Raw genomic sequence first — 27532 nt, 5'->3', positions numbered from 1 at the left:
AGTATAAGGACCATAAACCAGTATAAAGACCATAAACCAGTGTAAGGACCATAAACCAGTATAAGGACCATAAGCCAGTGTAAGGACAATAAACCAAGATTGACTTTGAAATTGGATGTCTATCCATGTCCTGAGGACTTCGGGAAATGCCTTCAAATCCGTCCATTAGGGGCAACAGCGAGTGCTATTACTATCAACAAGGCTTGGGTTTTGCTAGGGTGATGTGGACGGGAATGGTGGAAAGGTGTAATCCCATGACTCTGGATCAGAAGGTTGTCTGTTTGGTTCCGGAGGTGGCCACTGGTTTGGTTTTAACCCGATCCCAAACCTTAACCCTCACCTTAACCATTCATAACCCTATCCCTCACCTTAACCATTCATAACCCTATCCCAAACCTTAACCCTCACCTTAACCATTTGTAACCCAATCCCAAACCTTAGCCATTTGTAACCCTATACCAAACATTAACCCTTACTTCCCGAGTACCTTAACTGAACCGTTAACTTGGAATGAAACGATACAGAGCTGCAACCCAAGATGTCAAAAACACTTTGAAGTTTGACATTTGGGGAAATGTGGATAAACGTCTAACTCTGCAGTGAGCCTGTGAGAGCTTGTTGCATAACAGCTTCCTCTGTTCTGTAACCTACAGTACAGTACTAGGTCTGGTCTCCTCTCGGTGACCTACAGTACAGTACTAGGTCTGGTCCCCTCTCATTGACTGGAGACCTGAGTTAACTGTAACCTACAGTACAGTACTAGGTCTGGTCCCCTCTCAGTAACCGACAGTACAGTACTAGGTCTGGTCCCCTCTCAGTGACCTACAGTACAGTACTAGGTCTGGTCCCCTCTCAGTGACCTACAGTATAGTACTAGGTCTGGTCTCCTCTCAGTGACCTACAGTACAGTACTAGGTCTGGTCTCCTCTCAGTAACCTACAGTACTAGGTCTGGTCCCCTCTCAGTAACCGACAGTACAGTACTAGGTCTGGTCCCCTCTCAGTGACCTACAGTACAGTACTAGGTCTGGTCTCCTCTCAGTAACCTACAGTACTAGGTCTGGTCCCCTCTCAGTAAACCGACAGTACTAGGTACAGTGACTAGGTCTGGTCCCCTCTCAGTGACCTACAGTACAGTACTAGGTCTGGTCCCTCTCAGTGACCTACAGTATAGTACTAGGTCTGGTCTCCTCTCAGTGACCTACAGTACAGTACTAGGTCTGGTCCCCTCTCATTGACTGGAGACCTGAGTTAACTGTAACCTACACAGGTCTGGTCTCCTCTCGGTGACCTACAGTACAGTACTAGGTCTGGTCCCCTCTCATTGACTGGAGACCTGAGTTAACTGTAACCTACAGTACAGTACTAGGTCTGGTCTCCTCTCAGTGACCTACAGTACAGTACTAGGTCTGGTCTCCTCTCAGTAACATACAGTACAGTACTAGGTCTGGTCCCCTCTCAGTGACCTACAGTGCAGTACTAGGTCTAGTCTCCTCTCAGTAACCGACAGTACAGTACTAGGTCTGGTCCCCTCTCAGTGACCTACAGTACAGTACTAGGTCTGGTCTCCTCTCAGTAACCTACAGTACTAGGTCTGGTCCCCTCTCAGTAACCGACAGTACAGTACTAGGTCTGGTCCCCTCTCAGTGACCTACAGTACAGTACTAGGTCTGGTCCCCTCTCAGTGACCAACAGTATAGTACTAGGTCTGGTCTCCTCTCAGTGACCTACAGTACAGTACTAGGTCTGGTCCCCTCTCAGTAACCTATAGTACAGTACTAGGTCTGGTCTCCTCTCAGTAACCGACAGTACAGTACTAGGTCTGGTCCCCTCTCAGTGACCTACAGTACAGTACTAGGTCTGGTCTCCTCTCAGTAACCTACATTACTAGGTCTGGTCCCCTCTCAGTAACCTACATTACAGTACTAGGTCTGGTCCCCACTCAGTAACCTACAGTACAGTACTAGGTCTGGTCTCCTCTCAGTAACCTATAGTACAGTACTAGGTCTGGTCCCCTCTCAGTGACCTACAGTACTAGGTCTGGTCCCCTCTCAGTAACCTACAGTACAGTACTAGGTCTGTTCTCCTCTCAGTAACCTATAGTACAGTACTAGGTCTGGTCCCCTCTCAGTAACCTACAGTACAGTACTAGGTCTGGTCCCCTCTCAGTAACCTACAGTACAGTACTAGGTCTGGTCCACTCTCTGTGACCTACAGTACAGTACTAGGTCTGGTCCCCTCTCAGTAACCTACAGTACAGTACTAGGTCTGGTCTCCTCTCAGTAACCTACAGTACAGTACTAGGTCTGGTCCCCTCTCAGTGACTGGAGACCTGAGTTAACAGTAACCGACATACAGTTCTTGTAGACATACATTCTCCTACTTGTTAATACTGGTCCTCCGTGGGAATCAAACCCACAACCCTGGCTCTGCAAGCACAATGCTCTACCAATTGAGCTACATGGGGTCACAGTAGCCTGAGAAACGCACAAACTCTACCTCGCACAGACTCTACCTCGCACAGACTCTACCTCATATGACCTGGGCTGTTACTCAAGACTTACTACACCTCTCTCTCTCTCTCTCTCTCTCTCTCTCTCCCACAGTTAGGGTGTGGACAGTAAACACAGGAAAGGCATTGTAAACAAAACACTGCCCTATGAGACAGAGGGACTGGTGATGTTTTAGTGTGGATAGATATGGCTTTAGTCTGCTGTAGTGTCAAATATGTACAGTAGACATTACCAGGTAAAACAGGTTCTCTTTTACATTTTTCCCTGGGGACAAAGTTTTGACGTTACAGAACAGAGTTATTCCCTGGGGAGAAAGTCTTTACTAAACACAAAGTATCACCCTCTGTCACGTACTCTCCCTCTCCGGCCTCTAGTTCATCAGGTTGCTGATTATCCTGCATACCTGTCACCAGCGCCTTATGACACTCACCTGGACTCCATCAGCTCCTTGATTATCTTCCCTATATCTGTCCCTCCCCTTGGTTCTTTCCTCAGGTGTTATTGATTCTGTTTCATGTCGGTGAGTTGTTTGTGTTTCGTGTTCATTGTTTATTTTATTTATTAAAACAGTTACTCCCTGAACTTGCTTCCCGACTATCAGCGCACTCGTTACACCCTCCCACATTCTCTTCTTCTTCGACTAAACACATGAGAGCTCATTGGTAAACTTGTCTCAATCAAGACCACAGGAAGAAACTACAAAAAGGAGAGGAAGGGGAGTGGAGGAGGCTGGGTCCTGGAGCTGACACACATGGCCAGTCCTGTGCCAGGAGATGTCTGAGAGGAAGCCAGGGATGGAATGGACACACACACCAGTCTTGACAGTTCAAAAGGAAGCGATGTGTGGGTCAGAATTCACTTCTTGTTATTTCTCTCTTGACTATCTGTGAGATGTTTTAGTTTACATTCCACTGCCTCCCAAAACCCAGGTTGACCAGTAGTGAGATGCAGGGCTGCGAGACACAATTGAAAGTAGGTGGTAGAACTCGGACAGACGGAGTAGGTTGGTAGAACTCGGACAGACAGAGTAGGCGGTAGAACTCGGACAGACAGAGTAGGCGGTAGAACTCGGACAGACAGAGTAGGCGGTAGAACTCGGACAGACAGAGTAGGTGGTAGAGCTCAGAAATACAGAGTAGGTGGTAGAGCTCAGAAGGACCGTTACCCAGGTCAGGCAGGTCTGCTGAGCTTGGTGGATACGGGACTCGATCTCCCAGGTGATGGCAGCAACGATGCCGGTGGATGGCACAATGGCTTTTGGCTCGGTACCTGTGTTGTTGGTTGTGAACTGGCGAGAGAGGGCATCAGGCTTGGTATTCTTCGAACCGGGGTGATAAGTGAGTAGGAAATTGAATCTACTGAAGGACAAGGCCCACCTGGCTTGCCAGGAGTTCAGATGTTTGGCGGTCTGGATGTGGGACAGGTTTATATGGCCAGTCCACACGATGAAGGGGCTTACAGAGCCCCCAGCCAGTGATGCCATTCCTCCAGAGCCAGCTTAACGGCCAGGAGTTCCCTCTCTGCAGCTGAGAGCTTGCGGGCAAAGAATGCACATGGATGGACCTTCTGATCAGAGGGGGAACGTTGAGACAGAACAGCACCTACCCCCAGTGTCAGAGGCGTCCACCTCCATGATGAACTGGAGTCCTGGGTCAGGCTAAGGACCGGAGGTGAAGTGACGCTTGAGTTCCAGGAATGCTGCCTCTGCCAGTGGAACGGAGTAGTGAGAGGTGCTACCAGATGGCTGTAGTTGCGGATGAAACGTCTGTAAAAATGTGCAAACCCCAGGAAAACGCTGTTGCCGCTTCAGGTTGGAGGGCGTAGGCCACTCTGAATGCCTTGACCTTGGCAGGGTCCATACTTAACTGTCCCTGTGCAATAATATAACCCAGGAAAGACACTGAGGCAGCATGGAACTCACATTTTTCAGCTTTAACAAAAAGCTTATTCTCCAACAGCTGTTGAAGACCTTGGCAAACGTGTTGCTGGTGAGCCTCAGGGTCCTTGGGAAAAATCACAATGTAATTTAAATAGATTAAAACGAAGCATCCAATCACATCCCTCAGCACGTCATTGACTAGGTTCTGGAAAACAGCAGGTGCGTTAGCAAGCCCAAAAGGCCAAATATTCAAAGTGACCAAGTGGTGTGTTGAACGCAGTCTTCCACTCGTCCACCTCTCTTATGCGGACAAGGTGGTAGGCATTCCGGAGGTCGAGTTTGGTAAACACTGTGGCACCATGGAGGGGGGCAAAAGCAGAGTTGATGAGTGGCAAGGGGTACTTGTTCTTAACAGTGATGTTATTCAGCCCACGGAAGTCTATGCACGGCCTCAGTGACCCATCCTTCTTCACAAAGAAAAACCCAGCACAAACCGGGGAGGAAGATGGCATCCTGCAGCCAGAGAATCCTGGACACACCTCTCCATAGCCTCTTGCTCGGGACGAGAGAGGTTAAACAACCGGCTACTGGGGAGAGGAGCTCCAGGCTGGAGGTCAAGGGCTCAGTCGTACGGCCGATGAGGCGGCAGCGACAGGGCGTGATGCTTGCTGAACACAGGAACTAGATTGTGATACTCGGGTGGAACTGATGACAGGTCTGGAGGTTCTGGAATGAACTGGGGCACAGACTAGTCTGGGGGAAGGGCAGAATGCAAACAATTAGAGTGACATAACAAACTCCATGTGGTTACCTTTCTGGTGGTCCAGTCAATCTGTGGGTTGTGTAGCTTTAACCATGGATGCCCAAGAACTAGGGGAGAGTAAGGACAGTCGATTATGTGGAAAGGGATTTTTTCCTGGTGATTTCCAGAGAGATGCAGGATGACAAGCACAGTTCTCTCAAAGACACGGGAGAGGAGCTGTCCATTGAGAGCATTGGCATCGAGGGGTGAATCGAGTGGAACAGAGTCCAGGCCCAACTGGGTAACAAAACCTCGGTCCAGGAGGCTTTCTTCATCTCCTCCGTGAATCTGGAGTAGGAGAAGCAGATGGGGGACTGTCTCTCCAACACCACCATGGCCCAGGAAAGCGCTGCTCCATGGAGGCAGCCAATCAGAAAGGAAATATTGGCCCATTCGCTAGCATAAGAGTAGGGCTGTTGCTCAAATACTTTTGAACATTGTACCAAAAATGCTCTGCAAGCTTCGAGGTTGCCATCGTAACACTTGGGAATTGGAAAAAACTGGTACTGGAGAAATACTTGGAACTGATTGTGAGCACTGGGCAAAGGGTCAGCCCTGTAGGTCATGCAGGCTCTGTGAAAACTCCTTGATGGAAAACTCCTTGATGTGAAGAAGGGTCTTCAGGGCTCAGTCATGTTGCTCGAGCAGGGCGCCTTGGCCGACGAGGGTTTGGTGGAGAGTAGCAGAGTCTGCTTGGTTCATATCTTTGGCCAGATCGTACTATTACGCGGAGTGGAACAGGGGAACCCAAGAGTAGACCCAGATGAGGAGACTGGGATGAAGTAACCAAGATATTTACTGAAAAACAAGGCAGAGATGGAGGCTGGAGCGAGAGGGGTTGAGACAGGGTAAGCAGGTCCGGAGGGGAATCCAAGGGAGTAGTAGAGAGGAGAATCCAGGACAGAGTAGCAGGATGACGAGACATGGGACTGGAGACAGGGACCAGAGTCAGAGAGGGCAGTACTGTAGCAGAGAGGAAAACAGCGTCAGGAAAGGAAAACAGGCACAGCAGGATAACAGCATCTGAATAGTAACAAACGGCTAGAAACGTAGACTGAGAGAGATTACGATCTGGCCGCATGGAAGTGGCAGGGCTGAGTATTTGTAGAGGTCTTGATTATGGAACAGGTTGCAGCTGGTGGGGATCTGCTCTGACTCCAGCACACCTGTCTCCGCCCACACAATCACACACAGAGAGGGAGAGGGAGGGAGAGAGTCCCGGGGGAGTGACGGCAGGTCAAGAAGACACAAGATGAGCCATAGAGGGCGTTGCAGGAGCAGATGTGACACTATTCTCTGTCATGTCCAACAGAAATAACTTCAAATGTATAAAATAAATCAAATCGTTTGCACTCATGACCACTGGTTTCAATTACATTTTCTGACAATTTACAATCAAATACTTTATAAATGTATATTTACAATTCAACTTGCAAGGTTGCTAGCCAACTAGGCTGCTAACGTTAGCCCTACTATCCTGTTAATGTTAGTCCTACTAGCCTGCTAACGTTACGTTAGCACTGCATGAGTCAGCCAGTTGCTGTCAAAACCTAGCTTACAGCTACATTTAAGTAAACCAACGTTTTGGAAATACATAATGTCATCTAACCAGTTATCAAATAATCTTACCAATATATGCAGTTAACCCAGGCAAAACTTGATCCTCCAGAAAGTGGAGAGCAACACCTATGCAGCTCCACTACACAATACACTTTTAAAACCGCGTTCGACAGGATTACCAACACAGACTGACAAGCTCAAATAGGCAGAAGCCTTCAATATGGCAGACCAATCCGAACTCCTCTCGGAAGGTCCAGCCCACTCGTTATCTCAGGCAATCATGACTAGTGGGAAGGTTGCTCGCTTTTTCTGTGGCTTAACCAACAAGGCTTTTCATTTAATAATGTCATTCGTATTTACAGATGGCATACAAGTTTGTTATTAATCCACATGAAAGTTAACATGTTTGAGAAGGCATTTCTGCCCAAAAAATGTATTTTGATAAAAAATATATTTTTTAAGTTTAAACGGCTCTCCTGTGAAGTCGTGACTTCCGGTCTGGTTACTCTGATATAGTAGCAGTACTCACAGGTCTGGTTACTCTGATTACAGTAGCAGTACTCACAGGTCTGGTTGCGCTTGAATGTCCTGTGTGACTCGTGCCACATGGTTGTACAGTCCTCCTGCAGCTTGTAGAAGCGGTTCTTCTTCCAGGAGGAGGACCTTACCTTCAGCAGCTCTCCCCCCACCAGCAACAACTGGAGGTCCGCATCTCTCTCTAACCCTAGTGGGGTCACACAGAGGTTAGAGGTCACAGACAGATGGACTCTTCACAACTACCGTAACCATGGTAAACCCATCTGGAATGGTAATAAAGGAAGCCATTAGGTATTTATGTGTTGGGATGGAGCAGTGTGGTGTTGGAATTGTGGTGAAGGCTGTATACTGTAAAAGCTGCAGATATTCCATCTGAGCTTTCACATGGTCAGATGAAGCTCAATGATCTCACCAGTGGCTGCTTACAACCCGTGTGTGTACGTGTATTGCTTGCATGTGTTTGCGTGTGTGCATGTTTGTGGTTGCAACCACGCTTCTGCAAAGCATCCTGTGTAGAACATCTGAGACAAACAAACCAGGTCAGTCGAGTCAGACAGGAAGTGAAAGCAAAAGGACCCCTCCACCCCAAATGTTTTCCTCACTACCACTCAAGATAGACTCTGAAAATGAAAGATGTAGTAGTACAACGAGCAGCAGGAGTTAGAGGCAGCAGTCAGCGGGCTGGGCTGGACTAGGGTGGACTAGGCTGGACTGGACTAGGCTGGACTAGGCTAGACTGGACTAGGCTGGACTCGACTGGACTGGGCTGGACTAGGCTGGACTCGACTGGACTGGGCTGGACTAGGCTAGACTGGACTCGACTGGACTGGGCTGGACTAGGCTAGACTGGACTAGGCTGGACTAGGCTGGACTGGGCTGAACTAGGCTGGACTGGACTAGGCTAGACTGGACTGGGCTGGACTAGGCTGGACTGGGCTATACTAGGCTGGACTAGGCTAGACTGGACTAGGCTGGACTAGGCTGGACTGGCCTGGGCGGGACTAGACTGGGCTGGACTAGGCTGGACTGGCCTGGGCTAGCTTGGGCTGGACCGGGTGGTCCACATTCAGAACCACCCTGTCAGTGCTCGCCACTCCTGGTGCGTGGGTACAACAACAACATTGTAGACATTTTTACAAGGTACCGCAACAGACTGACAGAGGCTGTTTATGAATCTAGCTGGCATGAATTCCGAGAGGAGGAGGAAGGCTGGGCACTGGGAAATAGCTGAGTGCTTCAGACTGCCTCTGTAGGGTTTTGGACCGTAGCCTGAATTCACTCAGTAGCTCTGTTGTTGTTGACTTGTTTGATCACAGGACTGCTCACTCCTGACCCATACCATTATCAACACAAAACATGAGCTTAGATAAGCTAGTATTGTGTGATTCAGTCTTTGCCTGTGTTTCAAAATTTGTACTTGTGTTCTATCTAAAGTGTATAGCGAGTACAGAAGCTAACTGTCATTTTTCAAATGTGATTCAAACCTAGTGACTCAATGCCCCATAGTAACAGAAACCCCCATAGTGACACAAAACCCCATAGTGACACAAAACCCCCATAGTGACACAAAACCCCATAGTGACACAAAACCCATAGTAACACATTACCCCATAGTAACACAATACCCCATAATGACACAATACCCCATAATGACATAATGATTCAATACCCCATAATGACACAATATCCCATAATGACTCAATACCCCATAATGACTCAAAACCCCATAATGACTCAATACCCCATAATGACTCAATACCCCATAATGACTCAAAACCCCATAATGACACCCCATAATGAATCAATACCCCATATTGACTCAATACCCCATAATGACACAAAACCCCATAGTGACACAAAACCCCATAGTAACACAAAACCCATAGTAACACATTACCCCATAGTAACATAATACCCCATAATGACACAATACCCCATAATGACATAATGATTCAATACCCCATAATGACACAATATCCCATAATGACTCAATACCCCATAATGACTCAAAACCCCATAATGACACAATACCCCATTATGACTCAATACCCCATATTGAATCAATACCCCATAATGACACAATGCCCCATAATGACTCAATACCCCATAATGACTCAATACCCCATAATGACTCAATACCCCATAATGACTCAATACCCCACAATGACTCAATAACCCACAATGACTCAATACTCAATGAAGACACAATACCCCATAATGACTCAATACCCCATAATGATATTGGTCCAGAACTATTACTGGGTGACACCCTGACCCAGCAGTTGTGTTTGGTCCAGAACTATTACTAGGTGACACCCTGACCCAGCAGTTGTGATTGGTCCAGAACTGTTACTGGGTGACACCCTGACCCAGCAGTTGTGATTGGTCCAGAACGGTTACTGGGTGACACCCTGACCCAGCAGTTGTGATTGGTCCAGAACTGTTACTGGGTGACACCCTGACCCAGCAGTTGTGATTGGTCCAGAACGGTTACTGGGTGACACCCTGACCCAGCAGTTGTCACCTTCTCAGGACTCAGCCACACCCAAACAAGTACTTGACGAATCTGTGAGACAGGCAACACCCGTTCTGCCTGTCACATTCTGTTAATGGTCCCCAAAGCACACACACATCCCTGGGTCGCTCCTCTTTTCAGTTCGCTGCAGCTAGCGACTGGAACAAGCTACAACAAACACTCAAACTGGACAGTTTTATCTCAATCTCTTCATTCAAAGACTCAATCATGGACACCCCGTCCCCGCAGGAGGCCTTTTGCCTTTTGGTAGGCCGTAATTGTAAATAAAATAAAAAATTTAACTGACTTGCCTAGTTAAATAAAGGTTAAATAAATAAAATAAATATTTAATATTAAGGTACACAGAAGTAAATGAATGTATTTGGCTATTTCAGCCACACCCGTTGTTGACAGATTTATACAAATTGAGCACACAGCCATTCAATATCCATACACAAACATTGGCAGTAGAATGGTCCATACTGAAGAGCTCAGTGACTGTCAACGTGGCACCGTCATAGGACGCTCCCTTTCCAACAAGTCAGTTCATCAAATGTCTGCCCTTCTAGAGCTTCCCCGGTCAACTGCAAGTGTTGTTAATATGAAGTGGAAGTATTGGAGCAACAACGGCTCAGCCGCAAAATGGTAGGCCACACAAGCTCACAGAACGGAACTGCAGACTGCTGTAGTGCATAAAAATGTCCTCGGTATCAGCATTCACTACCGAGTTCCAAACTGCCTCTGGAAGCAACGTCAGCACAAGAACTCTTCATCGGGAGCTTCATGAAATGCGTTTCCATGGCCGAGCAGCCGCACACAAGCCTAAGATCACCATGAGTAATGCCATTCGTCAGCTGGTGGTGTAAAGCTTGCCGTCATGGGACTCTGGAGCAGTGGAAATGCGTTCTCTGGAGTGATGAATCACGCTTCACCATCTGGCAGTCCGACTGATGAATCTGGGTTTGTCAGATACCAGGAGAACGCTACCAGCCCGAATGCATAGTGCCAACTGTAAAGTTTTTGTGCATAAAGGAATAATGGTCTGAGGCTGTTTTTCATGGTTCGGGCTAGGCCCCATAGTTCCAGTGAATCTTAACGCTACAGCACACAATGACATCCTATACAATTCTGTGCTTTAAACTTTGTGGCAACAGTTTGGGGAAGGCCCTTTCCTGTTTCAGCATGACAACGCCCCCGTGCACAAAAGCGAGGTCCATACAGAAATGGTTTGTCGACATTGGTGTGGAAGAACCTGACTGGCCTGCACAGAGACCTGACCTCAACCTCATCAAACCCCTTTGGGATTAATTGGAACGCAGACTGCAAGCCAGGCCTAATCGCCCAGCATCAGTGCACAACCTCACTAATGCTCGTGGCTGAATGGAAGCAAGTCCCTGCAGCAATGTTCCAACATCTAGTGGAAAGCCTTCCCAGAAGAGTGGAGGCTGTTTTCGCAGCAAAGGGGGACCAACTCCATAATAAAGCCTTCCCAGAAGAGAGGAGGCTGTTATAGCAGCAAAGGGGGGACCAACTCCATATTAAAGCCTTCCCAGAAGAGAGGAGGCTATTATAGCAGCAAAGGGCAACCAACCCTTATATTAAAGCCTTCCCAGAAGAGAGGAGGCTGTTATAACAGGGGGGGGGACCAACTCCATATTAAAGCCTTCCCAGAAGAGTGGAGGCTGTTATGGCAGCAAAGGGGGACCAACTCCATATTAATGCCCATGATTTTGGAATAAGATGTTCGACAAGCAGGTGTCCACATACTTTGTAGTGTATCTTTACTTTTCTCAAGTATGCCAATTGCGTACGTTTTCCACCATCAACGCAACAGTCTAAAGACATTGTTATTGAGAGACGGGTTGATCACCGTTACCTTACAACGCATCTAGAGGAGGGTAGAAGTGTTATCAACTAGTACCACCTCCGTACTTACAGAGGTTCTGAAAAGACCAAAAGAGTCAGATTCATTAACCTGGTACCGGCCATACATACCCATGTTTCCCGTTATCTGTCCTGAACTCTGACCTCTGACCACTGACCTGACCTGTCCTGAAGCTGTGCATTATAACTCCCATCATTTACCTTTTACGGTGACAATAACACTCTTATTTGCTGTAATTTGACCAAGACAGTATCTAAGGTATTAGCAAAGCAAGGTGAACTTGATCAAATGATTTTGGAATGTTTTATTTTGCAATGACATTTGTTGTATCTGACCGTGTCTGAAAGACACAACAAAAAGTTTCTCTCATATTTTGAACACAAATTTGTTTACATTCCTGTTCGTGAGCATTTCTCACAGGTGTGGCATGTCTAGAAGCTGATTAAACAGCATGATCATAACACAGGTACACCTTGTGCTGGGGACAATAAAAGGCTACTATAAAATGTGCCGTTGTCCCACCACAATGTCACAGATACTGTCTCTCAAGTATTGAGAGAGCGTGCAATTGGAATGCTGACTGCAGGAATGTCCACCCGAGTTGTTACTGAAGGTACATTTTTCTACAATAAGCCGGCTTCAATGTCGTTTTACAGAATTTGGCAGTAACAACTGGCCTCACAACCGCAGACCACATGTAACCACGCCAGACAAGGACCTCCGGCTTCTTCACCTGGTCTGAGGCCAGCCACCCTGACAGTTGATAAAACTGTGGTTTTGCCCAACGACGAACTTCTGCACAAACTGTCAGAAACTGTCTCAGGGTAGCTCATCTGCGTGCTCGTCATCCTCACCAGGGTCTTGACCTGACAGCAGTTAAGTGTTGTAACCGACTTCAGTGGGCAAATGCTGACCTTCGATGGCCACCGGCACGCTGGAGAAGAGTGCTCTTCACAGATGAATCCCAGTTTCAACTGTACTAGGCAGATGGCAGACCACCTCCAACGTCATTTTAGAGAATTTGGCAGCACGTCCAACTGGCCTCACAACCACAGACCACGTGCAGGACGTCATGTGAGCGAGCGGTTTGTTGATGTCAACGTTGTGAACAGAGTGCCCCATCGTGGCGGTGGGGTTATGGTATGGGCAGGCATAAACTACGGACAACGAACACAATTTTATTTTTATCGATGGCAATTTGAATGCACAGAGATACCGTGACGAGGTCCTGAGGCCCATTGTCGTGTCATTCATCCGACTCCATCACCTCATGTTTCAGCATGATACGCACGGCCCCATGTCACAAGGATCTGTACACAATTCCCGGAAGCTGAAAATGTCCCAGTTATTCCATGGCCTGCATACTCACCAGACATGTCACCCATTGAGCATGTTTGGGATGCTCTGGAACAGCGTGTACGAAATCTTGTTTCAGTTTTCCCATACCCAGGTACGTTGTAACAAGATAACTCTTTTTTTTAGACAAGCAGTTTTCTAAACTGTTTACATGAAATCTGATTATTTTCAGGGATACACAATATCCTGTAACGATTCTCCTCCTCTCCTGGGGAGTAGGAAATATCGGACCAATGCGCAGCATGGTAAGTGTCCATGAAGTTTATTATAACCGGACCACTGAAACAAAAACAAAAGTAGAACAAACCGCAACAGTTCTGTCTTAGACAAAACAGAAAACAACTACCCACAACTCAAGGGCGAAACCAGGCTGCCTAAGTATGTTTCTCAATCAGAGACAACGATAACCAGCTGCCTCTGATTGGGAACCATACCAGGCCTAAACATAGAAACACAACACCTAGACATACAACATAGAATACCCACCCACATCACACCCTGACCAAACAAAAAATAGAAATATACAAAGCAATCTACGGTCAGGGCGTGACAGATACACAACATCCTGAAATATATGTAGATATCTTTGTTAGAAAGAGTATTATATTTCCCTTGAAGAATTGATGCTGAATGTAAAAAAATAAATCTCAACTTACACCACTCTCTCCTACAGTCTAAATATTTTTCAAGTCCATAATGTTTGGCTGTGAATGACGTATAGTATCTTCCATCTACTATATATCCCTGTTCATTGGTTACCCTTTACTACTTATCATTCACATAATCATATAAATGCTAGTCAGTTATAGGGGCCGTATCTAGGCTAACATCCTAGTCAGTTATAGGGGCCGTATCTAGGCTAACATCCTAGTCAGTTATAGGGGCCGTATCTAGGCTAACATCCTAGTCAGTTATAGGGGCCGTATCTAGGCTAACATCCTAGTCAGTTATAGGGGCCGTATCTAGGCTAACATCCTAGTCAGTTATAGGGGCCGTATCTAGGCTAACATCCTAGTCAGTTATAGGGGCCGTATCTAGGCTAACATCCTAGTCAGTTATAGGGGCCGTATCTAGGCTAACATCCTAGTCAGTTATAGGGGCCGTATCTAGGCTAACATCCTAGTCAGTTATAGGGGCCGTATCTAGGCTAACATCCTAGTCAGTTATAGGGGCCGTATCTAGGCTAACATCCTAGTCAGTTATAGGGGCCGTATCTAGGCTAACATCCTAGTCAGTTATAGGGGCCGTGTCTGGGTCCCTATATGGATGAGAGTGCATCAAATCAGTGTAGAGCCAAGAGGAAACAAGCTATTGTCTTGTATTGGTGAGGCCAACAGCATTTAACTTCCGTTACATCTATACAGCTATAACTTTCACATTAAATCCACCTGATTGCTAACTGGGATAGACAGGCTACCTATGGAACAGGTAAACTATCCTTTTGATGGTACAGTGACGTGATTGGGTGATCAGGTAACTAAGGCGGGGGTAAAGGAAAGTGAAGGTGTGAAGGAAGGAGTTGGCTCCAGGGATGTCTCCTCCCCTTTCTACCTGCCTCCAGACACTAATATCTGATCTGGCTGCACTCCAACATTTTGTATAATAAGGCACATTGTTCATCCCACGGGAGAAAGCATTTCCTCTGTTTATACTTACAATAATGACTTTCAGACAGAATGTTACGTGCCCTAGAGACAGGACACTAGACAATCAAAACGGATATTACCTTGGTACAAGTAGATCATAAAAACATTTCTAAAAAAAAAATGTTTGAAATTGCTCACTTGAGTCATCCTATCCACTCAAAGAGGTGCCGAATGATCATGCATGGAAGTCGCACCTAACAGATTGTGAAGGTTCTCAACAATATGAACAGATTTCACACCATATTGCATATATCTACAGTTCAACTTACCATGTTTTTCTGCTTTACCGTTCGATTCCATCCCGAATTGACCAGATCAGTCCAAAGTTGCAGGTGCGTAAACTCCCCCCAGCAAACGCTCGAGTCTAAGGGTCTCAATGGATAAATGCGAATAGCAAAGCGGTGATAAAAAGCAGTGCGCAGGTCTCGCACCATCAGTCCGCTACAAACTTCAGGCTGCTGATGAGATCCAGACAGTGCGTAGCGCTGTCAGTAGCCTACAGCCAATACCAAGCAGCGCTGTCAGTAGCCTACAGCCAATACCAAGCATGCGCCCTGACCTGCCGCGCAGTCAGTCCACACCAACAGCACAGCCACACCGGTTTGACGGGTCCTCATATTGACTCTGTAGCCTGGTCCACACCCTCTACATGGAGTTCCTGACATTGGGGACATTCTGATATGTTGTCCCATTCATATGTTTAGTTTCTCTGTGTGGCTGACAATGCTGATTGGCTGAGCTGTTGGAGGTCATGAATACTAGCTTAATGCAGTAAGATACAGTATATGTTTATTTCCCAAATGTATCCGTTTTAAATACTTGTAATGATGGAGAATGAATACTATCTTTATCACTTATTAAAACAAGCCAGTCTTACGGAAAGGACTATGGTCTTAACCTGTAGGTCTGGTCTGTCTGACAGAGTGGATATAATCCAGCACCATGGTTACTGAGTCACCTTGGTTACATACTAAGTCACCTTGGTTACATACTAAGTCACCTTGGTTACATACTGGGTCACCTTGGTTACATACTGAGTCACCATGGTTACATACTGAATCACCATGGTTACATACTCAGTCAAACTGAGCAGAAGTATGTGCTAAAGCAACATCTAACAACAGCAGGTGTTTGACGTCATACCTCGTCCATCAGACTCCAGCTGCAGTCAAATGACAAGGCATGTCTCAGCTACAGTCAAATGACAAGGCATGTCTCAGCTGCAGTCAAATGACAAGGCATGTCTCAGCTGCAGTCAAATGACAAGGCATGTCTCAGATCCAGTCAAATGACAAGGCATGTCTCAGCTACAGTCAAATGACAAGGCATGTCTCAGCTGCAGTCAAATGACAAGGCATGTCTCAGCTGCAGTCAAATGACAAGGCATGTCTCAGCTGCAGTCAAATGACAAGGCATGTCTCAGCTGCAGTCAAATGACAAGGCATGTCTCAGCTGCAGTCAAATGACAAGGCATGTCTCAGCTGCAGTCAAATGACAAGGCATGTCTCAGATCCAGTCAAATGACAAGGCATGTCTCAGCTACAGTCAAATGACAAGGCATGTCTCAGCTGCAGTCAAATGACAAGGCATGTTAGCTATCATGCTAAGTAGCTGTAAAGTTGTTAATCAGATAAAATGCTATAGTTGTCGGTGATGAGATTCAAACACACAACCTTTGGATTGCTAGTCACCCCCTTTTCATATTTATTTAAGCAACCTTCAGTCTTATGTAACCATACTAAACATAACCTATCATACTAATTTCAGTGTCCCTGATTTTTGTTTACTATGTTACGGCTAGCATTTGAGACCAGCCTGGCTGAGCTGTTTGTCACGGACATCCTCCACCTCACCCTCCTCTGTCGAGGAAAAGCTGTTTCACAACAGTCACAATAGAAAGCTCTCTGAAAGTCTGTGACACGTGTCTGACACACCCTGTTTTAGACACACCAAAAATCTTTAGGTGCTGCATATAGTCCCTCCTCTCACAGTAGCCTATAAACTATGTAGCCTAAAGAGCTTTTATTTTCATGAAGTCCAATGTTCATAAACGGTTAATGACACACTGTCCTATTGTGAAGTAAGAGGCCCAGTGTTTAATCATAGGGGAGGCAGCTAAAGTATGAGTAGGGTTAGGGTTAGGGTTAGAGGTTAGGGTTAGGGTTAGAGTATGAGTAGGGTAGGGTTAGGGTTAGAATATGAGTAGGTCAGAGAGCCAGAACTGTTACCCGTGTAGTAGGGTTAGAGGTTAGGGTTAGGGTTAGGGTTAGGGTTAGGGTTAGGGTTAGGGATAGTGCTAGAGTATGAATAGGTCAGAGTGTCAGAACTGTTACCCGTGTAGTGGGGTTAGAGGGTAGGGTTAGGGTTAGGGTTAGTGCTAGAGTATGAGTAGGGTAGGGTTAGGGTTAGGGTTAGGGTTAGGGTTAGCGTATGAGTAGGTCAGAGAGGCAGAACTGTTACCCGTAGGGTTAGTAGGGTTAGGGTTAGGGTTAAAGTATGAGTAGGGTTAGGGTTAGGGTTAGTGCTAGCTGAGTAGGTATCAGAACTGTAGGGTAGGGTTAGGGTTAGGGTTAGGGTTAGTGTTAGAGTATGAATAGGTCAGAGTGTCAGAGAGGCAGAACTGTTACCCGTGTAGTAGGGTTAGAGGGTAGGGTTAGGGTTAGGGTTAGGGTTAGAGTATGAGTAGGGTTAGGGTTAGGGTTAGTGCTAGAGTATGAGTAGGTCAGAGTGTCAAAACTGTTACCCGTGTAGTAGGGTTAGAGGGTAGGGTTAGGGTTAGGGTTAGTGCTAGAGTATGAGTAGGGTAGGGTTAGGGTTAGGGTTAGGGTTAGCGTATGAGTAGGTCAGAGAGGCAGAACTGTTACCCGTGTAGTAGGGTTAGAGAGTAGGGTTAGGGTTAGGGTTAGTGCTAGAGTATGAGTAGGGTAGGGTTAGGGTTAGGGTTAGGGTTAGGGTTAGAGTATGAATAGGTCAGAGTGCCAGAACTGTTACCCGTGTAGTAGGGTTAGAGGGTAGGGTTAGGGTTAGGGTTAGGGTTGGTGATAGAGTATGAGTAGGTCAGAGTGCCAGAACTGTCACCCGTGTAGTAGGGTTAGAGGTTAGGGTTAGGGTTAGGGTTAGGGTTAGTGCTAGAGTATGACTAGGTCAGAGTGCCAGAACTGTTACCCGTGTAGTAGGCGTGCTGGATCATGTTGGAATCCACAAGCTGCAGAGAACATGCTCTCAAGTATGTCTTGATTCTACAATAGTTGATTCCTGCAAAATTCCTGCACTTTTAATCAAGCAAATAGATTACCTGATCAGTGGCACTGGACTTACTAGGTTGGCAAATGACTGCCATTTTTGACAGGTGAAAATATGAATATGAATTTTTTTTGTGCACATTTATTAAACACATTATTGACATCCTTGTGGCTGAACGATGAAAGATGTTTGGAAAGAAACCCAGACCGTTTCTATAGTTACCTGGCTGCCTGAAACAGAGGAGCAAGGTGCTACTTTCACACCTGGTTTGTTATTAAGGCACATGAAAGTTCACATGTTCGGGAAGGCATGTTCGGGAAGGCATGTTCGAGAAGGCATGTTCTGGAAGGCATGTTCGGGAAGGCATGTTCGGGAAGGCATGTTCGGGAAGGCATGTTCTGGAAGGCATGTTCGGGAAGGCATGTTCTGGAAGGCATGTTCTGGAAGGCATGTTCTGGAAGGCATGTTCTGGAAGGCATGTTCTGGAAGGCATGTTCGGGAAGGCATGTTCGGGAAGGCATGTTCAGGAAGGCATGTTCGGGAAGGCATGTTCGGGAAGGCATGTTCAGGAAGGCATGTTCAGGAAGGCATGTTCGGGAAGGCATGTTCGGGAAGGCATGTTCGGGAAGGCATGTTCAGGAAGGCATGTTCGGGAAGGCATGTTCGGGAAGGCATGTTCGGGAAGGCATGTTCAGGAAGGCATGTTCAGGGAAGGCATGTTCAGGAAGGCATGTTCGGGAAGGCATGTTCGGGAAGGCATGTTCGGGAAGGCATGTTCGGGAAGGCATGTTCAGGAAGGCATGTTCGGGAAGGCATGTTCGGGAAGGCATGTTCGGGAAGGCATGTTCGGGAAGGCATGTTCAGGAAGGCATGTTCAGGAAGGCATGTTCGGGAAGGCATGTTCGGGAAGGCATGTTCGGGAAGGCATGTTCGGGAAGGCATGTTCAGGAAGGCATGTTCGGGAAGGCATGTTCGGGAAGGCATGTTCGGGAAGGCATGTTCGGGAAGGCATGTTCGGGAAGGCATGTTCTGGAAGGCATGTTCAGGAAGGCATGTTCAGGAAGGCATGTTCGGGAAGGCATGTTCGGGAAGGCATGTTCGGGAAGGCATGTTCGGGAAGGCATGTTCGGGAAGGCATGTTCGGGAAGGCATGTTCGGGAAGGCATGTTCGGGAAGGCATGTTCGGGAAGGCATGTTCGGGAAGGCATGTTCGGGAAGGCATGTTCGGGAAGGCATGTTCGGGAAGGCATGTTCGGGAAGGCATGTTCGGGAAGGCATGTTCGAAGGGAAGGCATGTTCGGGAAGGCATGTTCGGGAAGGCATGTTCGGGAAGGCATGTTCGGGAAGGCATGTTCGGGAAGGCATGTTCGGGAAGGCATGTTCGGGAAGGCATGTTCGGGAAGGGAAGGCATGTTCGGGAAGGCATGTTCGGGAAGGCATGTTCGGGAAGGCATGTTCGGGAAGGCATGTTCGGGAAGGCATGTTCGGGAAGGCATGTTCGGGAAGGCATGTTCGGAAGGCATGTTCGGGAAGGCATGTTCGGGAAGGCATGTTCGGGAAGGCATGTTCGGGAAGGCATGTTCGGGAAGGCATGTTCGGGAAGGCATGTTCGGGAAGGCATATTCGGGAAGGCATGTTCGGGAAGGCATGTTGGCATGGGAAGGCATGTTCGGGAAGGCATGTTCGGGAAGGCATGTTCGGGAAGGCATGTTCGGGAAGGCATGTTCGGGAAGGCATATTCGGGAAGGCATGTTCGGGAAGGCATGTTCGGGAAGGCATGTTCGGGAAGGCATGTTCGAGAAGGCATGTTCAGGAAGGCATGTTCGGGAAGGCATGTTCGGAAAGACATGTTCGGGAAGGCATGTTCGGGAAGGCATGTTCGGGAAGGCATATTCGGGAAGGCATGTTCGGGAAGGCATGTTCGGAAAGACATGTTCGAGAAGGCATGTTCAGGAGGGCATGTTCGGGAAGGCATGTTCGGGAAGGCATGTTCAGGAGGGCATGTTCGGGAAGGCATGTTCGGGAAGGCATGTTCGGGAAGGCATGTTCTGGAAGGCATGTTCGGGAAGGCATGTTCAGGAAAGCATGTTCGGGAAGGCATTTTTGCCAAAAAACTCAGAGAACATTCCTAGAACATTACCAACATTTGAAATTAACCATGTTAGTAAACTGCTCTGTTGACTGACTGTTAGACTGCACTGTTGACTGACTGGTTAGACTGCTCTGTTGACTGACTGATTGGTACACTGCTTTGTTTACTGACTGGTTAGAAGACTGGTCTGTTGATTGACTGGATAGTAGACTGTTCTGTTGGCTGACTGGTTACAAAATTGGTCTGTTGACTGACTGGTTAGTAAACTGCACTGTTGACTGACTGGTTAGACTGCTCTGTTGACTGACTGGTTAGACTGCTCTGTTGACTGACTGTTAGACTGCACTGTTGACTGACTGGTTAGACTGCTCTGTTGACTGACTGTTAGACTGCACTGTTGACTGACTGGTTAGACTGCACTGTTGACTGACTGGTTGACAGTCTGTTTGTGGTCAAGAGGTGAACAAGTTTTTTGAACTGAAGTTGGTTCTGACCGGAGGGCGACCAGGTGCGGTCGTGTCCAGTCTGTGGGTCATGTTCAGCTGTTGCTTCGGCTTTAGAGGTCACCTTCAAGGTGAGAGACTGCTGACAATATGAATATTGACTTTGAACATTATATAGTGTTGATTTTTAAATGTTTTTTTTATGTTCATTTTGTCAACCGACACCAGAAGCGATCAGGACATGCAGGTTAAAATATCAAAATGAACTCTGAACCAATTATATTAATGAGGGGCAGGTCGAAAAGCATTAAACATTTGTCAATTTATCCATCTAGTTGCTGTTGCTGTTTTTTCTCAATGATCGGCTATGAAAAGCCAACTGACGTTTACTCCTGGGATGCTGATATGTTGCACCCTCGACAACTACTGTGAGTATTATTATGTGACCCTGCTGGTCATCTATGAACATTTGAACGTCTTGGCCATGTTCTGTTATAATCTCCACCCGGCACAGCCAGAAGAGGACTGGCCACCCCTCACAGCCTGGTTCCTCTCTAGGTTTGGTTATAGGGAGTTTTTCCGAGCCACAGGGCTTCTACACCTGCATTGCTTGCTGTTTGGGGTTTTAGGCTAGATTTCTGTACAGCACTTTGTGATTTTAGCTGATGTAAGAAGGGCTTTTTAAATAAATCATCATCTACCTGTTCACTACACCTGAACAATAGTGGGTCATCTACCTGTTCACTACACCTGAACCATGGGGGGTAACCTACCTGTTCACTACACCTGAACCATAGTGGGTCACCTACCTGTTCACTACACCTGAACCATGGTGGGTCACCTACCTGTTCACTACACCTGAACCATGGTGGGTCACCTACCTGTTCACTTCACCTGAACCATAATGGGTCACCTACCTGTTCACTACACCTGAACCATACCATGGTGGGTCACCTACCTGTTCACAACACCTGAACCATGGTGGGTCACCTACCTGTTCACTACACCTGGACCATGGTGGGTCACCTACCTCTTCACTACACCTGAACCATGGTGGGTCACCTAACTGTTCACTACACCTGAACCATGGTGGGTCACCTACCTGTTCACTACACCTGAACCATGGTGAGTCACCTACCTCTTCACTACACCTGAACCATGGTGGGTCACCTACCTCTTCACTACACCTGAACCATCGTGGGTCACCTACCTGTTCACTACACCTGAACCATGGTGGGTCACCTACCTGTTCACTATACCTGAACCATGGTGAGTCACCTACCTGTTCACAACACCTGAACCATGGTGGGTCACCTACCTGTTCACTACACTGGGACCATGGTGGGTCATCTACCTGTTCACTACACCTGAACCATGGTGAGTCACCTACCTGTTCACTACACCTGAACCATGGTGGGTCACCTACCTCTTCACTACACCTGAACCATCGTGGGTCACCTACCTGTTCACTACACCTGAACCATAGTGGGTCACCTACCTGTTCACTACACCTGAACCATGTTGGGTCACCTACGTGTTCACTACACCTGAACCATGGTGGGTCACCTATCTGTTCACTACACCTGAACCATGGTGGGTCACCTACCTGTTCACTACACCTGAACCATGGTGGGTCACCTACCTATTCACTACACCTGAACCATGGTGGGTCACCTATCTGTTCTCTACTGAACCGTGAACCATGAACCGTGGGTCATCACTACACCTGAACCATGGTGGGTCACCTACCTGTTCACTACACCTGAACCATGGTGGGTCACCTACCTGTTCACCACATCTGAACCATAGTGGGTCACCTACCTGTTCACTACACCTGAACCATGGTGGTCACCTACCTGTTCACAACACCTGAACCATGTTGGGTCACCTACCTGTTTCATGGTGGGTCACTACACCTGAACCATGGTGGGTCACCTACCTGTTCACTACACCTGAACCATGGTGGGTCACCTACCTGTTCTCATGGTGGGTCACACCTGAACCATGGTGGGTCACCTACCTGTTCACTTCACTCACACCTGAACCATGGTGAACCATGGGGTCACCTACCTGTTCACTACACCTGAACCATGTTGGGTCACCTACCTGTTCACTACACCTGAACCATGGTGGGAGTCACCTGTTCACTACACCTGAACCATGGTGGGGTTCACTACACCTGAACTATGGTGGGTCACCTACCTGTTCACCACACCTACCATGTGGGTCACCTACCTGTTACACCTGAACCATGTTGGGTCACCTACCTGTTCACTACACCTGAACCATGTTGGGTCACCTACCTGTTCACTACACCTGAACCATGGTGGGTCACCTACCTGTTCACTACACCTGAACCATGGTGGGTCACCTACCTGTTTCACTGCACCTGAACCATGGTGGGTCACCTACCTGTTCACTACATGAACCTGAACCATGGTGGGAGTCACCTACCTGTTCACTACACCTGAACCATGGTGGGTCACCTACCTGTTCACTACACCTGAACCATGGTGGGTCACCTACCTGTTCACTACACCTGAACCATGGTGGGTCACCTACCTGTTCACTACACCTGACCATGGTGAGTCATCTGAACCTGGGTTCACTGTTACACCTGGACCATGGTGGGTCACCTACCTGTTCACTACACCTGAACTATGGTGGGGGTCACCTACCTGTTCACTACACCTGAACTATGGTGGGTCACCTACCTGTTCACTACACCTGAACCATGGTGGGTCACCTACCTGTTCACTACACCTGAACTATGGTGGGTCACCTACCTGTTCACTCACACCTGTTCACTACACCATGGTGGGTCACCTACCTGTGGGTCACCTACCTGTTCACTACACCTGAACCATGGTGGGTCACCTACCTGTTCACTACACCTGAACTATGGTGGGTCATCTACCTGTTCACTACACCTGAACCATGGTGGGTCACCTACCTGTTCACTACACCTGAACTATGGTGGGTCACCTACCTGTTCACTACACCTGGACCATGGTGGGTCACCTACCTGTTCACTACACCTGAACTATGGTGGGTCACCTACCTGTTCACTACACCTGGACCATGGTGGGTCATCTACCTGTTCACTCCACCTGAACTATGGTGGGTCATCTACCTGTTCACTACACCTGGACCATGTTGGGTCACCTACCTGTTCACTCCACCTGAACTATGGTGGGTCATCTACGTGTTCACTACACCTGAACCATGTTGGGTCACCTACCTGTTCACTACACCTGAACCATGTTGGGTCACCTACCTGTTCACTACACCTGAACCATGTTGGGTCACCTACCTGTTCACTACACCTGAACCATGGTGGGTCATCTACCTGTTCACTACACCTGAACCATGGTGGGTCACCTACCTGTTCACTACACCTGAACCATGGTGGGTCATCTACCTGTTCACTACACCTGAACCATGGTGGGTCATCTACCTGTTCACTACACCTGAACCATGGTGGGTCACCTACCTGTTCACTACACCTGGACTATGGTGGGTCACCTACCTGTTCACTACACCTGAACCATGGTGACCTGTACACCACCTACCTGTTCACTACACCTGAACCATGGTGGGTCACCTACCTGTTCACTACACCTGAACCATGGTGGGTCACCTACCTGTTCACTACACCTGAACCATGGTGGGTCACCTACCTGTTCACTACACCTGAACCATGGTGGGTCACCTACCTGTTCACTACACCTGAACCATGGTGGGTCACCTATCTGTTCACTACACCTGAACTTATTTTCCACCATATTTTGCAAATAAATTCATTAAAAATCCTACAATGTGATTTTCTGGATTTTTTTTCTCGTTTTGTCTGTCATAGTTGAAGTGTACCTTTGATGAAAATTACTGGCCTTTCTCATCTTTTTAAGTGGAAGAACTTGCACAATTGGTGGCTGACTAAATACTTTTTTGCACCACTGTAGCTCTGGTTCATTCTACAGTCCACTTAGAAAATGGTCTCATTCTTCCTAATTTTTCAGAAAACAAGCCTGAAACAATGTCTAAAGACTGTTGACATCTAGTGGAAGCCATAGGAACTGCAATCTGGGTCCTAACTCAACACACACTGTGTAGGCATTCAATTGAAAACTACACACATCAAAAACATCCCACTTCCTGGATGGATTTTACTCAGGTTTTTGCCATTTCAGTTATGTTATACTCACAGACATTATTTTAACAGTTTTGGAAACTTTAGAGTGTTTTCTATCCAAATCTACCAATTATATATCCAAGCTTCTGGGCTTGAGTAACAGGCAGTTTACTTTGGGCACGCTTTTCATCCAGATGTCAAAATACTACCCCCAAGCCATAACAAGATAACTGATGAGAATTTCTTGTCGTTAAAATGGCCGGCACTTGATTATAAGGAATTCTAGCTCAGGTGTGCAGTAACAGGGTTGTTTGAGTAGTAGCATGCTGTAGTAGCATGCTGTAGCTTGTCAAAGACACATCATGGACTTTATTACCTTTTAGTCTGCTGTGCGTCCTTTGGCCAATTAACAATCATTATTTCATTTTCCAATGACGATGTGTGTCTTCTCTACAGCCCTGGATTAGAAGATGTGTGTCTTCTCTACAGCCCCGGATTAGACAATGTGTGTTTTCTCTACAGCCCTGGATTAGACAATGTGTTTCTTCTCTACATCCCTGGATTAGAAGATGTGTGTCTTCTCTACAGCCCCGGATTAGACGATGTATGTGTAGAGAACCGTAAAGACATTGTATGAAATAGACATAATATATATATATATTATGTCTATTTCATACAATGTCTTTACGGTATACATATAGACATAGGCCTAGATATACACTGAACCAAAATATAAAAGCCTAACCATATAAAGTGTTGGTCCCATGTTTCAAGTGCTGAAATAAAAGATCCCAGAAATGTTGTATACACACACAAACCTATTTCTCTCAAATGTTGCGTACAAAATTTGTTTACGTCCCTGTCAGTGAGAATTTCTAATTTGCCAAGATAATCCATCCACCTGGTGTCAGAGGAAGGCCCTAACAATTGCCAAATACTTCAGCCACCCTAGTCATAGACTGTTCTCTCTGCTACTGCACGGCAAGCGATAGCGGAGCGCCAAGTCTAGGTCCAAAAGGGTCCTTATTAACAGCTTCTACCCCCAAGCCATAAGACTGCTGAACAGCTAATCAAATGACTACCCAGACTATTTACATAGTCACTTTACCCCTACCCACATTAACATATTACCTCCATCACCTCAACTAACCTGTTCCCCCGCACATTGACTCGGTACTATACCACCAGTACATAGCCTTGTTATTTGGCCAGCAGCATACCACCCGGCATACCACCCTAAGCCAGCAGCATACCACCCTGCATACCACTGCTGGCTTGCTTCTGAAGCTAAGCAGGGTTGGTTCTGTTCAGTCGGGAGATGGGAGTGGTGTTGGAGGGCCAGTAGGAGGCACTCTTTCCTCTGGTCTAAAAAAAAAATATCCCAATTCCCCAGGGCAGTGATTGCCCTGTGTAGGGTGCTGTTTTTCAGATGGGATGTTAAACGGGTGTCCTGACTCTCTGAGGTCATTAAAGATCCCATGGCACTTATCGTAAGAGTAGGGGTGTTAACCCCGGTGTCCTGGCTAAATTCCCAATCTGGCCCTCAAACCATCAGTGTCACCTAATAATCCCCAGTTTACAATTGGCTCATTCATTCCCCTCCTCTCCCCTGTAACTATTCCCCAGGTTGTTGCTGCAAATGAGAACGTGTTCTCAGTCAACTTACCTGGTAAAATAACAGATAATAAAATAAAAATATTTTATTGTTGCTGTTTTATTATGCATTTTAGGTTATTTAGTAAACATTTTCTTAACTCTATTTTCTTAACCACGTTGTGTGTTAAGGGCTTGTAAGTAAGCATTTCACTGTGAGGTGTACTACACCTGTTGTATTCAGCATTTCACTGCGAGGTGTACTACACCTGTTGTATTCAGCATTTCACTGTGAGGTCTACTACACCTGTTGTATTCAGCATTTCACTGTGAGGTCTACTACACCTGTTGTATTCAGCATTTCACTGTGAGGTCTACTACACCTGTTGTATTCAGCATTTCACTGTGAGGTCTACTACACCTGTTGTATTCAGCATTTCACTGCGAGGTGTACTACACCTGTTGTATTCAGCATTTCACTGTGAGGTCTACTACACCTGTTGTATTCAGCATTTCACTGCGAGGTGTACTACACCTGTTGTATTCAGCATTTCACTGTGAGGTCTACTACACCTGTTGTATTCAGCATTTCACTGTGAGGTCTACTACACCTGTTGTATTCAGCATTTCACTGTGAGGTCTACTACACCTGTTGTATTCAGCATTGTATTCAGCATTTCACTGTGAGGTCTACTACACCTGTTGTATTCAGCATTTCACTGTGAGGTCTACTACACCTGTTGTATTCAGCATTTCACTGTAAGGTCTACCTACACCTGTTGTATTCAGCATTTCACTGTAACGTCTACTACACCTGTTGTATTCAGCATTTCACTGTAACGTCTACTACACCTGTTGAATTCAGCATTTCACTGTAAGGTCTACTACACCTGTGTATTGTACCTGTTGTATTCAGCATTTCACTGTAAGGTCTACTACACCTGTTGTATTCAGCATTTCACTGTTGTATTCAGCATTTCATTTCACTGTGTCTACTACACCTGTTGTATTCAGCATTTCACTGTGAGGTCTACTACACCTGTTGTATTCAGCATTTCACTGTGAGGTCTACTACACCTGTTGTATTCAGCATTTCACTGTGAGGTCTACTACACCTGTTGTATTCAGCATTTCACTGTGAGGTCTACTACACCTGTTGTATTCAGCATTTCACTGTAAGGTCTACTACACCTGTTGTATTCAGCATTTCACTGAACGTCTACTACACCTGTTGTATTCAGCATTTCACTGTAACGTCTACTACACCTGTTGAATTCAGCATTTCACTGTAAGGTCTACTACACCTGTTGTATTCAGCATTTCACTGTAAGGTCTAC

The 27532-nt window shown here is 46.7% G+C and overlaps 1 protein-coding gene across 3 annotated transcripts in view; it reads right to left on the bottom strand.

Annotated features, from left to right (window-relative positions):
- The window catches only part of LOC112227605 (1-phosphatidylinositol 4,5-bisphosphate phosphodiesterase delta-1), a 60091-nt gene extending 44810 nt beyond the window's left edge, over positions 1-15281 (bottom strand). For 2 of the 3 annotated variants that reach the window (XR_006080270.1, XM_024392398.2), the window contains exons 1-2: positions 14962-15280; positions 7319-7477 (exon numbers count right to left, since the gene is read on the bottom strand). Coding sequence is in view for 2 of the 3 variants with exons in the window: in XM_024392398.2 (XP_024248166.1) it covers positions 7319-7477; positions 14962-14992 (190 nt within the window). In the remaining variant the exon portion in view is untranslated. Of the gene's footprint in view, positions 1-7318; positions 7478-14961 lie in introns of all 3 variants that reach the window. The other variant, XM_042308545.1, reaches the window with a different exon arrangement.
- Between the last annotated feature and the right edge of the window lie 12251 nt (positions 15282-27532).

The sequence above is a fragment of the Oncorhynchus tshawytscha genome, linkage group LG29, assembly GCF_018296145.1.
Source record: "Oncorhynchus tshawytscha isolate Ot180627B linkage group LG29, Otsh_v2.0, whole genome shotgun sequence".
Lineage (NCBI taxonomy): Eukaryota > Metazoa > Chordata > Actinopteri > Salmoniformes > Salmonidae > Oncorhynchus > Oncorhynchus tshawytscha.
This window is presented reverse-complemented; position numbering and strand designations above follow the sequence as displayed.